General features: G+C 43.6%; 1 protein-coding gene across 2 annotated transcripts in view; it reads right to left on the reverse strand.

Annotated features, from left to right (window-relative positions):
- Window positions 1-14,590, reverse strand: part of ikbkg (inhibitor of nuclear factor kappa B kinase regulatory subunit gamma) — a 43,514-nt gene that overhangs the window by 24,946 nt on the left and 3,978 nt on the right. For both annotated transcript variants that reach the window (XM_084015389.1, XM_084015390.1), the window contains exons 2-3: window positions 2,381-2,521; window positions 623-894 (exon numbers count right to left, since the gene is read on the reverse strand). In XM_084015389.1, coding sequence (XP_083871515.1) covers window positions 623-894; window positions 2,381-2,519 — 411 coding nt within the window. In that variant the 5' untranslated portion in view covers window positions 2,520-2,521. The remainder of the gene's footprint in view (window positions 1-622; window positions 895-2,380; window positions 2,522-14,590) is intronic.

The raw sequence follows: 14,590 nt of genomic DNA on the forward strand, positions 1-14,590 counted from the left end.
TTGCTAGAGGATGCTCAGGTTATGATCCAACATAACAGAGTCCTTCTCTCCATCGTTGTGTGAAAATAAACACAACTATGAAAGGGACGATATCGGATTTGATCTCAATAAAAAACTCTCACAATGTGTTGATCATGGTGAATTTCATTCTCGGGATAATCCTAGATATCGTCAAGAGGGATGTGAAAAAGCTGCCTAGCTTCATGGAATCGATTATGGTAGACAGATGAAAAATACAGCTTTTAAAAATATAGGATATAAAAATACCTTTTAAATATTTATTATTTGATTGTTTTCAATAAAAACAATGAAAAAGACATGCATCGTCTGTGACACAATACAAATATTTGTATCCTAAAATATTAAGTGATTCATGTATGTTTTAGTGCCAGTTTGAGAGTTTTAAGCATACTTTGATGATACGGGGATCATTTCTTGAATCACAATCATTATTGGCAGGATAAAAGTGGAATATGAGCACACAACTACTGTAAATATGTGCAGAAAAAACAACTAACCAGTGAAAAATAGGTGAAATTATCTCTGCAGACATATACATTGCCAAGACATGGTAGAACTATTGTTAAAACACCTGACAATGTGTGAATGTTCACTAGCTAACCTGTGGTCCATCCATTGGTCTGGTCCTCACTGAGCGTCCCTGCAGGTCTTCGGTCTGGCTGGGGCTGCAGCAGTAGTTAGAGGAGAGGTTGGAGGCCGGTGCGTTCACCAAGCCCTGTAAGGAGTGGTTTTCCAGGGCCAGCCTCTCTACTAAGGCCCTGGCCTCCTGGAAGCGACAGCTGAGAAATTCCCGCTCCTCTCGGGTCCTCTGCTGCCAGCCCTCCATCTCCTCGCAGCGCTGCCGTAAGGCCAGGTTGCTCCGCCGCAAGGCCTCTGGACGCCGGAGGGATCAAGGTAACAGGAGAGGTAACAGTTCAGTTCAACAGTTTCTACAACAGGCACAATCAAATACCTCATCAGGATAAACTAATACAGTAACAGCATGTTTCCAGCCTGTTCTAATAAATCTCTTAAAGCTCTCCAGCTGGTCCAGAATGCTGCAGCGCATGTTCTGACTAAAACTAGAAGAAGGGATCACATTTCTCCTGTATTAGCTTCTCTGCACTGGCTCCCAGTAAAATCCAGAATAGAATTTAAAATCCTTCTCCTCACTTACAAGGCTCTTAATGGTCAGGCACCATCATATCTTAAAGCTGCCCCTGAGCTCTTAGTGAGTGAGAGAGATAGTGAGTGAGAGAGATAGTGAGAGTGAGTGAGTGCGTGAGAGAGAGAGAGAGTCAGTCAGTCAGTCAGTCATAATCCTGCCCCTGTCCTCCTGTTGTAGTCCTGCTCATGTCCCTCTGTTCCAGTCCTGCTCCTGTCCTAGTCATGTCCCCCTGTTGTAGTCTTCCTCCTGTCCTCCTGTCCTAATCCTGTCTTCCTGTTCTAGTCCTGCTCCTGTCCTTCTGTTGTAGTCCTGCTCCTGTCCTCCTTTTGCAGTCCTGCTCATGTCCCTCTGTTCCAGTCCTGCTCCTGTCCTAGTCCTGCTCCTGTCCTCCTGTTGTAGTCATGCGCCTGTCTTCTTGTTCTAGTCCTGCTCCTGTCCTTCTGTTGTAGTCCTGCTCCTGTCCTCCTTTTGCAGTCCTGCTCATGTCCCTCTGTTCCAGTCCTGCTCCTGTCCTAGTCCTGCTCCTGTCCTCCTGTTGTAGTCATCTACCTGTCTTCTTGTTCTAGTCCTGCTCCTGTCCTCCTGTTGTAGTCCTGCACCTGTCCTCCTGTTGTAGTCCTGCACCTGTCCTCCTGTTGTAGTCCTGCCTCTGTTCTCCTGCTATAGTCCTGCTCCTGTCCTAGTCCTGCATCTGTCCTCTTGTTGTAGTCCTGCCCCTGTCCTCCTGTTATAGCCCTGCTCATGTCCCTCTGTTCCAGTCCTGCTCCTGTCCTAGTCCTGCACCTGTCCTCCTATTGTAGTCCTGCCCCTGTCTTCCTGTTATAGCCCTGCTCATGTCCCTCTGTTCCAGTCCTGCTCCTGTCCTAGTCCTGCACCTGTCCTCCTGTTGTAGTCCTGCGGCTGCCTTCCTGTTCTAGTCCTGCTCCTGTCATCATGTTCTAGTCCTGGTCTTTGTGGAAAGTGTCCTGAGATACCTACCAGTAACTAGTGATCAGAGGCTAAAACAATGGTATTTTGTACCAGCTAGCGACGTAGGACGAGATTTTTGAGTGCTGAGGTTTGTCTTAACCCTGAATAGAATGAATTACAATAATCTAGTAGAGATTAAATATAATAAATTATAAACCATACTTGAAGTGAAGTAATCTATCTATCTATATATCTATAAAATTCCTGTAAATGGCTAAACTAGTAAACTGGGATGCATCCTACCTCGAAGCTGCTGATTGTCACCCAGCAACCTGGTCACCACCTCATTGGCAGCCAGCTCCGGTGGGACCCTGAGGGTCCCGCCACTCTCTTCTCCTGACATCTCCCACTGCATTGGGCCATCAGGTTGGGGCTGCACCATCCCTATAGAAAAAAACATGCAGGTAATTATCTCCTCAGACACACCTCATTTAACTCCAGAAACCAAGCACTTCTGATCTATGTGATGAACGACAGGTCTGGGGGCTTTGGTCTGGCGTACCTTTCAGCGGGACTCTTGACACTGAGTTTACTCAATTGAAAGTAGAATTTGTGGGAAATTAAATGTGGGACAGACCAAAAATGAATTGCTAAATAAATTATATTATTATAATATATCAAATAAATAACAACATAATATATCACATTAATCAAGACACCGTTAAAAAAACATCGGAACTTTATGCACGCTTTTTGAGCACATGGTATGGAAAACCTGCTGATTGCAGGCCTTGAATTGAGAATGTGTTAGTCAACAGCCCAGAGATTGACAGTTGAAAGTCCCAACTATAAACTAACCCTAACCTAACTATAACCATAACATAACCATAACCCTAACTATAAACATAACTTAACCAAAAATCTAACTTTAACCTTACCATAACCTAACCACAACCTGTAATGGACAAAAAGCACAAGTGCAGGCAGACAGTCAGGAATTACTTTTATTACACACTTGAGTATGACACAATGGTGTGACAGTTCAAAGGTGACACCGTAGACTGAACTTGCTTCAGGGAATGATACCAAACGTTCAGGGGGAACAGGCCGTGGAAGGTGACAGGAAACAGTATGACAGGCAGCTGTGTGTGGCGAAGACAGCCGGCCAACACAGTTTCTCGCCTGCACACGGTCAGTGATCCGTGGGGCTGGTGTATCACAACCACAGAGGAGGTTGCAGGGCTGGGTCCGGTGTAGCGTGGTTCCGTCACAGAACCGAGCAGGCGGAAGACAGGCGGGGAGCGCAGGGTGGGTGGAGGGGGGTCTGGAGGCCGGGAGCGGGTGGGTGGAGGGGGTCCAGAGGAGGGCTAAAACTCATCTCTTGCTGGGACCCAGGACCTCGTCTTGGGACCGTAACCCTCCCAGTCCACCAGGTATTGAATCACTCTACCACGCCGACGGGACCGTAGGAAGGCGGGACCCCAGTCGATGAGGCGAGGGAGAGGAGGAGGCGTCACGGGAACCAAGGTACTCTGCCGAACCGGCTTGACCTTGGAGACGTGGAATGTGGGATGAACCCGCTGTGTTTCCCCTACCATTGTACAGGCCTGGCGGGGCCGCCAGTCCAAGGAGAATAAAAAAAAAAATCAATACGCCAAAAATAAGCCACCTATCAATTCATTCATAAATCAATAATCATTAGGAGCGCCTCCGCGCAGCACAGTAGACTTGCTCCGCAAGACGCGCGGCCGCAACAATCCTCGCGGCGCGTTCCCGCTACGTTCTTCCTCGTGTACTTTACACGCTTGATGTTGTTCTGATACCGCTCTGCCTCGTTAAACCACCACGATGTCGCTTTCTACTTTGAAAACACGGAAAGTTGACACTGTATTTTGATAAGCTGTTGCACTCTTCAGACTTGTGGTGTGAGCGGAACCGGACCGGTACCGGAACCGGACCGGTGCATTTATAAGAAAAATGCCGCTGTGTGTGTCTCCGTCCAAAATCCGCTTTCCTCGCGCTGCCTGCTCGCACAGATCCGCTCGTGCGCACATTCGAGTGTTGTCGAGAAATATATGCAGAGACGGCGCTCTTTAAAAACAACATCAAGCCATGCGTGTGTAGTATTAGGACGTGATGACGATGTACAACAGAGCAGTGTGAATGCAAAGCAGTGGCGAGGCACGCTACTGATCACGCCCTTAGGCAGCCTATGTTAATAAAATAAGGATTGTTTTTTGATAAGCTGTGGAACTCTGAGTTAACATATTTCTACCTGAATTTCTATGAACTATCAGGCTGTTGAGTAAACCTATAACTTATATTTTACTTGATAAAATAAGACAATGCACTCATATGTCGTTGTAGTGTTTTACAGTATCTGTAGCTACTAATGTTATGCTCCTCATTTTCAAGCCATATTTTTCCGGCCCCTAATTTTGGATCATTTCCATCAACCGGCACCTTAATAAGTCACTCTCTCCTTGAATCCTTGAAAACCTTGAATACACTCTGGTTGAACAAAAATGTTGAATGCAAATATAATAATTGCAGAATTGCAGACTGCTTGCTGTGCCACCTGACTTAATCCAACTGCACCAATACACCATCCCACGCGGCTCGTCTGTTTAGGGTTTTTTCGGTGGGTACCACCGGGCCTGAAAAAAATTCTAGGGGAAACACTGAACCCGCATGGACCGAGGGAGCTTGAGACGCACGCCTGCCGGGTTGATGACCTTTTTGACCTCGAAGGGCCCGATGAACCGTGGGTCCAGCTTCTTGGATTCCACTCTCAGGGGGAGGTCCTGGGTGGAGAGCCAGGCCATATACCCCGGCCAATATTCCAGAGCCTGGGAGCGGCTACGGTTGGCGGCAGATGTGTAGCGGCCGGCGGCTCGGAGTAGGGTGGCATGGGCCTGGACCTAGCTCCGACGACACCGGCGGAGGAAGGCTTAGAAGCCTCTCCTCCTTCTGTTCTCTCCAGCCCAGTGTGTCTAGCTACTTCTCCACCTCCATTTCTGATAAGAGTACCTGTGATAAATCTAGTTCACTTCTTGCTTTGGAGGTGAGGATAAATGATTTGGAAGCTCAGCTCCGCACCAACAATCCTCCATCGCTGCCGCTGTAACCAGCCAGCTGATGCTAGCTGTAGACGATGCAGGCCGACATAGCGTAGCAGCTCCTAGCCATCCCCCGGCAAACCCAGAGCAGCCAGGGGGGACATAGATCAGCAGAAAAAGCCTTTTTTGAAAAGCCTGGAGTCTCTCCACAAGTTGCGCAAATGTTTTATCTCTGCCCTGCAGCTCTGTATTGAGTTGGTTCAGGTGATAAAAGACATCGCTCAAAAAGCAAAAGGCTGCGCAAAACTCAGCATTTTCCATTAGACAGAAAAGGGTCGGCTTTTTTCTGCTTTGAATTACGGAGAAACGCCAGGATGTCTTCCTTATGTACACAAAATCGTTTCAACGCATTCCCTTTGCTAAGCCATCTAATGTCCTTGTGGATGAGCAATTGTTGTATCTAGCTGAAATGTCTGACAACAACTGGCGAAACAGGTGGTGCTGTAATCTGGACGTAGAAAGAATAAAGTTCAAAATTGCCATGACTAGGGATGCAAACAATTAATCGATTAATTGTCGATAAGAAATTACTCGATTAAAATAAATTAATTGCGTTTTGAACCCGTAATTCCCCGCCAGTCCACGCGAGGGCGCGCTTGACGCCAGACGTACTTGACGCACATGCACGAACACAAGCGAAGCAGGGCTCTGATGACAACAACAAGACAAACGAGAAGTGGTGTTTTCCACACATTGACGAGACTATGGCACACCGCCATAGTCTAATTTTGGACGCCATCGTCTAATTTAGGCCGCCATAGTCTCAATGTTTGCCCAAAATTATTTTATCAAGGCAAATGGACTTAACTAGCGGCTCTAATAATAGGCCCAAACAGGAGGGCAGTAGCGCTTATTATAAGGGGAAATCCTCGCGGCTGGTTTGGCTCATCAACGTTCTGTTTTCCCCCGTTGCCATGGCAAGGCGTCCCCCGCGCCGACCCCCCCTCAGCTGGCGAGTTTGACGGCGCGTATAGCCCCGTTCACATACGTCGCTACTCGCCCGTCACTCGCTTTCTCGCTGGATTCTACTTGCTGGCAAAAAAATTCACTGCCGCCGACGGCTAGTTCAAGCGGCAACTCTCTGTGGAACTCACTGTTGGCGTCAACTGTCAATCATCTCTATTCTACATTCTGATTGGTAATCGCTTGGTACTCACTTCACTCGCATCGTAGAAAGTTAAAGTTATTTTCTCTCCGTACCCGCCCACATCGCATCGCCTGTCCTGGCCACATTCCGCTAGAACACATTCACATTCATTGACAGCTGTCGCTCAGAGATGGACGAGTGGCGACGTATGTGAACGAGGCCAAAACCAAAACACCAAGAAAGGCTGAGGAATAGTCACCCACTTATATTAATAATAATAATAGTCATAATAAACCAATAGTATAGGCTCAGCACTGTGTTTAAGTCATTTTTGTTTTCATCTTTTCTTGAATGCTTAAACTCCTCAACCCCATTTAGTATGTCAACATTTGGATCAGAACCAGCAGTTTGTAAGAAATTGGTCAGGAAACGATATGTCATATTTTGGTTCTCAAAATTCCCCAAATTGATGCATTAAAATGAAATTATTCAAAATATGATTTGCATTTTTCTAACTTCCAACTTTTCTAACCAGCATGTTGACACCATCCAAATCCAACTTGTTGTCTTTGAAAAGTGAAATTACTTTTTCGAAAAGTATCTCACCGGTTGTGTGTCCATCCATTGGAATTAATCCAAGTAGATCCTCCTGAAAGCAGGAGTTCGCCATCAAAAAATCTAACATTGATTCATCAACAGCTAGCGACATCACCTCTGCCTTTTGGAGTTTGTCCAGAAGAGTCTCAAAAACATCTGATGCAAGGGTCTCTACTCTCCCTGATGTTGTCGTGTCAGAGATGGGAATTTTCTTGATTGAATCAATCACGCTGTTTCGGGTTTTCTCATCTGTAACCACCTCCTCGATCGATGCAAGCATACACTCTTTGACGGTCTCAGCATCTGTAAACAGCCTTTTCTTTTTGCCTAATATCCAGGCAACTCGAAGTGATGCTGCTGTAGCTCTCTCTTGATCTGAACAAGCCCGAAACAGGGTTCGGCGTCTCTGTTCAACACACAAAGTTGACAAACTGTTATTCAATATCAAACTTTGGAGACTTTTGTTCTGTAATGTAAAATCTTTATGCTCAAATTAAGATTATTATTTGATTTGGCTGTGTAATTTATATACATAAAGTATGACAAAATGTACAGTCTTCAATATTATGCTATGTTTGTTCATGGTTTAAGACATTAAAAGCTGCTTTCAGCATGTTTAACTCACATTCAAGGACTTATTGCCTCTGGAACTACAACTGTGCTACATTTTAATGTTTTCATGAGGCTAAATTTATCAGTAGCATTTAGTCACATGTAAGTCTTTGGTAAATGGTGAAAAACACAATTGAATTGCCCTCCTGTGGTGTTTACTAGTAGACTATTCGGACATGCAGTACCAAAAATGGCCACAAAAACCCCACCAATGTCAGGATTTTAAAAAATCACTGCGACAAATTGAGGCAAAACACCCTCCCGATTTTTTAATATGATTTTAACAAGAATATGATCTTTCAAAAAAAGTAAGTTTGGACTTGATACTTGTTTTTTGGAATATGGCTCTGAAGTTGGGCAAAGATGTGTTTACTTCCATTTTTTAGCCTTAATATCTGAGAAACTAATCATCTGAGAGAAACCATATTTTGTAGAATGTTTAAGCTAACCCCAGAGATAGAGGCAGAAGTGATAAAAGTCTTTTATCTGCAAAAATGGGAGCTCAGCCACTCTTCAAATGTACTACTTTATTTCAACAAGCCACATTTTAAGTACCTACCATACTAGGTTATCATTGAGCTACACCCCTGATATTTCATGTCTGGAGGCGTTTAGTAACAGATATACACTGTAGAAATTTTGAAGGCCACAGGTGAGATAGTTTTCCAGATATTGCTGTTTAAAAATTGCTTTTCAGAGTATGATGCCAAAAACCGTCTAAACTACCCTTCATTCAATGATGTTTCTTGAGAAAACTGTTGACAGTAGAGACCTAATATTTTGGATTTGTCCTATTAAGGCTATTTTGTCCAGGTGGGAGGCATTTGATGAAATGACACGGAATGACTCCTGGACTACTTGGTAATCTCATTTTTTTTATTGTGTTAATAAAGAAAATATGTAAATTTTGCCTTGGCCATTTCAGTTTGTTTAGAGAAAAACAGTCGAGGTTTTAATCGAAAATTGTTCATTAGTTTGAAAAAAAAAACAGATTTCATATTATAACATACTATAACCATGACCTAACCACAACCTAACCATAACATACCAGTAACATAACCATAACCTTACTACAACCATAACCAAACCATAACCTAACCTTGAAACAGGATGGCAGCAGCACTGCGTACATCCTGACACAGAATCACATGGCAGCCTTGTGCCTTACACTCTTAGAAATAAGGGTTCCAATAGGGTTCTTTCACAAGGGCTGAGGTTCTACCTGGAACCATTTGCTTCTGAAAAACCCTTTCCCGAAGAAAGGGTTTTTCAAGGGTTCTTGGTAACACTAATGGTTCCAGTAAGAACCGTTTTGATCGAGAGAACCCTTTAAAACCCCTTTCCTGAATAAAAGGTTTTAAAAGGTTTCTTGGTAACGCTAAGGGCTCCAGTAAGAACTATTTTGATCCAGAGAACCGTTTTTGGAAGAAAGTTCTTCAGGGATTGTTGAAAGCATGGGTATAAGATCCTGTGTTACCAGGGACATACTTCCTGATAACACTTACCAATAATGGTGCAAAATACAATTCCTTGTGACTACTGATACAAATACTTTTCATATCCATTTTTTTGTTTTTTTCTTCTTCTCCAGATCCTGTTGATCAAACTGCAACATAATTGCCCATCTTGCGATTTGAACACCTGCCACCCAGTCTAAAGTCACTGGCAGTAGTGACTGAGCTAACCTGCTAGCTGGGTGGAGTCATCAGGTCCACCATACAAGTCTATTACCTTACACATTCTGATCAGACATACAAATAATGGCAGTCCTGAAACTGAAATGTTCTGTTACCAATTTATTTTCACAACCATTAATTATAAGAAAGCAAGACCTTCATCAAGCCAATCTTGTTGACCCAGGCAAAGATTAGCTGTGACTGGGATTTTAACCCCCACCCTCCAAATCTAAAGTCTGTACCATTACCCACTGAGCTATCCAGCAGAATGTGTAGATCAGGGCCTCCTCTGACTCGCTACACTCACTCACACAGCAAGGTTGACAGCTCCTTCATGTCAGTGGTCAGACAGAGGGAGCTGATCATGTGTGCTCTGTCTGTACAAACTGTGACTTCTGCTTTTAGGTCACAGGTTCAATTCCCATGTTGACAGATATCATACCTTGCTGATTGCACTTCCAGACAATTAGCTCAGTTGGCTAGGAGCTGGTTCTTGGTGCCAGACGATGTGGGTTCGAGCCCCAGCAAGGGTGATAATGGTAATACATCAAAATACCTGGTAGTCTTTGTGTAACAAATGTCCCAAATTTTAGAGTCATGGTAGATGATGTTTGACAAAAACATCATTTTTTTTTTACAATGTTTTCAAATCTGCCTGCGCGACAGTGAATGACTTACTCAATTTGTGAAGCCACAGTTGAGTTGCCATTTGCCAATTAGCTCAGTGAGATAGATAATTGTCTTTGGTTCCAGAAATTGTGGATTTCAGCCTCAACTGGTGCAAAATGTGCAACATTACAATGTCAACTGTCTTGCCTTCCTATTCTCCTGTTTGTTGCTCAGAATTGCCTAAAATTGCCAAAAAATAGTCCGGACCCGACCCATTGCTGCGCAGCAGCTATAATTGTGTTTATTTTTTAAAGTTTAGTTACACTACTCCCTTCTTCAGGAGGAAATTGACACACAGCAAAGAAACAGCCAGGGGAATTGAACCCTGGGTCCCTACAGCAAGGATATAACCCTCTTTCTAGGGCATCTAAGTGAGCTATACTACTCACTGGACAAAGGCTTTTGAAAGTTTGTTACAAGTCACGTGATCTAGAGATACAGTTTGAAGTTGTGAGTTCAAGGCCTGGTTGATGAAGAGTGACCATGTTAATGCCTACTGAGATGATGTGTGGATTAGCGACAGACAATTAAACACTTATTTTACAGACAATTTTACTCATGTATTTGTCTCCTCCTTATACATTTCTATGATCGGCCCGCCACGGCTGCTGTACCCTGCTTACTGGCTTAGTCAAGTTGTGAAGCTGCACAAAAGTTCAGTGATAAAGAAAGGTCTTTGATGTCAGAGGCCAAGCCTTAACTGATGAAAAAATCATATTGTAACACTGACTTTGGGGCTACTACATCAGGGTTTGTTGATGCCGGGAATTGAACCTTGATCTCCCAGGGGAAAGGGCAAGGTTTGGTGTGTTGGGCCTGTGAGCTGGCACAATGGCTGCTGTCATGTGTGAGTTAAGAGCTGGTTGCCCCATGGATTGCACCATATAGTCTGGTCTTCCCCCTCTACAAACCAGGTGTGACATACCAATAGTGATTACTGCGAACAGAACAGAACAAAGAAGAACAGAAGAGAGAGAGAACAGAAGAAACTTCAGAGAATCAAGGTGAGCTAAATATAATATCTTATTTCAGCATGCTTGACCCTAGCTGAGGAATTTTATGGTGAAAGGTGGACTAAGCATTTGTTTCTTATTATGTTTTGTTTGTTTGCTTGTTTGTTTGTTTTCTTGTAGAAATGACTTACAGAGCTTGGACGAAAGCCAAAGTATGCCATTGGCTTGAAAAAGAGGGTTTTGCTGAGATTTCCATTATTGTTACAATATGTAACATTTTGAGTACTTGTAACATAACACTGAAAAGTATTTTAACATTATTTAAATCAATGTGAAAACGTTGTTGGGTTCCCTCACTTTCTCATGATTCTGTTCCACTGTCACGATAACTACATACAGTATGTACTCTGATTCCTTTCATTGGACCATGCATTATTTTATTGTTTGTAGATAGCTTACAATAAGGCACAGTAAATGCACCTTGGATTGATGGAACTAAAACTCTTTTTTGTCTCCCCTTTCTGCCATGTCACCGTTGCTGGAGATTACACAAATCCACAGCTGAGGACAGCATGATGTGTCTGGCCTGTCATGTTGCTGATTCCACTGGACCTATGCTGACTTTTGACCTGTTCTCCCCTGGGACCTACACAGCATGTTCTGTTGGACTATATTTAAATAAATGTTTTTCTCATTAAAATGTTTTGAATGTTTGTTCAATGTCAACATGATAAATGACCACAATATAATATGAATGTATCTGATCTGTAGAATACAATATGGTTCTTTATAGAACCCTCAGAGGACAAGACAGTTATTTGTGAAAACCTTTGAAAAGGGATGTTTTTAGATCCCCCTGTGTGAGGTCTATATTAAACCCTTGAAACATGAAAGGGTTCTTGGTGGAACTCCTTTTATAGGTTCTAGATGAAACCCTTGAAAAACAAAAGGGTTCTTAGTGGAATTCCCTGTGTGGGTTCTAGATGAAACCCTTGAAATGTGAAAGGGTTCTTAGTGGAACCCCTTGTGTGGGTTCTAGATATAACCCTTGAAAAACGAAAGGGTTCTTAGTGGAACTCCCTGTGTAGGTTCTAGACATACCCCTTGAAAAACGAAAGGGTTCTTAGTGGAACTCCCTTTGTGGGTTCTAGATAAAACCCTTGACAAATGAAAGGCTTCTTAGTGGAACTCCCTGTGTGGGTTCTGGACATAACCCTTGAAAAATGAAAGGGTTCTTAGTGGAACTCCCTGTGCAGGTTCTAGATGAAACCCTTGAAATATGAAAGGGTTCTTAGTGGAACTCCCTGTTTGGGTTCTAGATGAAACCCTTGGAAAATGAAAGGGTTCTTGGTGGAACCCCCAGTATGGGTTCTTTGTAGAACCTCTCATGGGGGGTTCTGGGTGGAACCTTACACACACAGTTCTAGGTATAACCCTTTATGTGGGGTTCTCGGTAGAACCTTCCAAAAGGGTTCCAGGTGGAACCTTTATAAAAGGTTCTACCTGGAGCCAAAAAGGGTTCTTATATGGTTCTACTTAGCACTTTTATTTCTAAGAGTGTAGGTGGCCTTACTTTCTCTTTCAATTTGTTCCCCATCATGGTCTACTTTAGGGCGCACTCAAACCAGGGCCATTTGATCCGTACCGTGCCTCAGCACAATTGCCCCCCCACAGGACCCCCAGCTGGTTTGCACTAGGGTTGCACTGTATACCGATACTAATTTGGTACCGGGGTAGTGACGCATTTAAAACGGTACTATATTGCATTTGGACGGGACCGGTACTTGCAGCGCCGCCGGCAGCGCCCGCAACAGCGCGGCGAACTCGCCACATGACGTCACCGCGTTGTAACTACAGCTGAGAGGACGAGGAGCGAGCCGCAGCTTGGGGAGATAAAAAGAAAAAGCAAGCAAGCCGGAGGAAACAGCTAGCAAGTTAGCAAGCAGCGTGGACTGGAGCAACAAACGGAGCAGGAGGAAAGCTTGGAGAGCGCGAGAGAGCGTGAGCGAGAGAAGCACGAAGAGGAGAATGGCTGCTGCCACCGTCACCACGCCGCAACTTGTGGACAAACCAGGGGCGCAAAGTGCGATATGGCCGTACTTTAACTTAAAACAAATGCGCAAGGCGAGGCAGTTAATGTCGATGCACCACTGTGTAAACGATGTTTAAAACATGCATGGCTAACGGCGGAAACACCTCCGACTTAGCCAAACACTTAAAGGACAAGCACCCAGACCTGCACACTGAGCTCAGGGAACGACAGGTCATTTACTCATGAAAAAAAGCCACATTCAGTGCAAAAAGCAAGCGCCACCGCCCTTCACTCTTAACAAAAGTAGCTCTGGAAGAAAAAAAAAAAGAGCTGGTTTATTTATATTATTATATTTTATATTATATTATTGTATTTATATTTTAACATTTTTAAAATTGTGTGCATTAGAAAAGCTTGTCTTTGTGGTATTTTATTTTATTTACTGATTAATATGTTATTGTTCTAAGATTTTCTATTAAAATAAAGTCAGTAATGACATTTTTTGCGTTCTCTTTTTATTTGAAAAAGTATCAAAAAGTATCGAAAAGTACCGAAACACATGTTGGTACCGGTACCGGTACCAAAATGTTGGTATCGTGACAACACTAGTTTGCACTCACACTGGTCCAGCCCAAACGGGCCTCGCCTTGTATACCTCATCACGTTGTAGTACGACACACGCAGGGCTGTAAACTAACGGTCGCCACTCGCCAAATGCGACTAAAATATTCCCCTGGCGACTTAATTTTGGAGGGATACATGCCACTGGGGCGGGTAAATGTTTGTCCCGATGGTCGTGCTCTTGCAATAAATTATGCATGATATAACAAAACATTGTAATAGCTGTAAACTGATCAATTATGACGGTAGCAAACGTCAAGCTAAACCGGTGATTTGTTGTGTGTCACACTGAAGTAGCTCCCCCGACGTCACCGCTGTAGAAAATAGTTCCCCCGAAGCAACTTAGCATGCGCGTAACCGCTCTTTAAAAGTTTGGCGCAGTGAGTGTGATTCACACCGGCCGCGGAAGCGGCGCGAATAGGCGCGGCCCTCCCGCGCTGTGAAGCGATCGTTTCGGCGTATTTTTTGCGCGTGCCGCGAGCGAACGTGTCAATTCTGGCAGTAAATCACACAAAGAAACACGAAACAATCCGGTCAATTTTCAAAATAAAATATCGCGATTGACAAATGCGATCATATTTGTGTATCTAAACTCGCACTGGGAAACAGGAAGAGACAATACATTTAATAAATGTGAAGAGTAGATAAACAAATATGCGTATTTCAACGGTATATCTGCACTACCATTCTCTCTCTCTCTCTCTCTCTCTCTCTCTCTCTCTCTGTGTCTCAGTTCTGATGAGTAATAAATGAGTGTGTGTTTCCAGTTTTGCACTGTTAAAGTTTTCAATTTGCAATGTTTGAGATGAAATGAATGAAATTCAATTAATAATATTAAAATGTATTTCTAAATAATACTTTGGCCTCTTTTTTAAGCATGTACTGCTCTATAATACTGTTATCTCAATGAAAAGTACTGAAACTGTATATATGCAACAAAAAGAGGCAATTTATTATTTGGCCGGTAAAAAATTTAGTTGGCCGGTAGATTCTTTCATCTACCGGTCCCCTTGGCAGGTGAGCCAAAAAGTTAGTTTACAGCCCTGGACACACGCATGGCTGGATGTTGTTTTCAAGAAGCGCCGCCTCAAGTCATCACAATAACAACACAGAGAACATGACTGAAACTTTACTGACAAGTCCGTCT

The sequence above is a fragment of the Eutrigla gurnardus genome, assembly GCF_963514095.1.
Source record: "Eutrigla gurnardus genome assembly, chromosome: 8".
Taxonomy (NCBI): domain Eukaryota; kingdom Metazoa; phylum Chordata; class Actinopteri; order Perciformes; family Triglidae; genus Eutrigla; species Eutrigla gurnardus.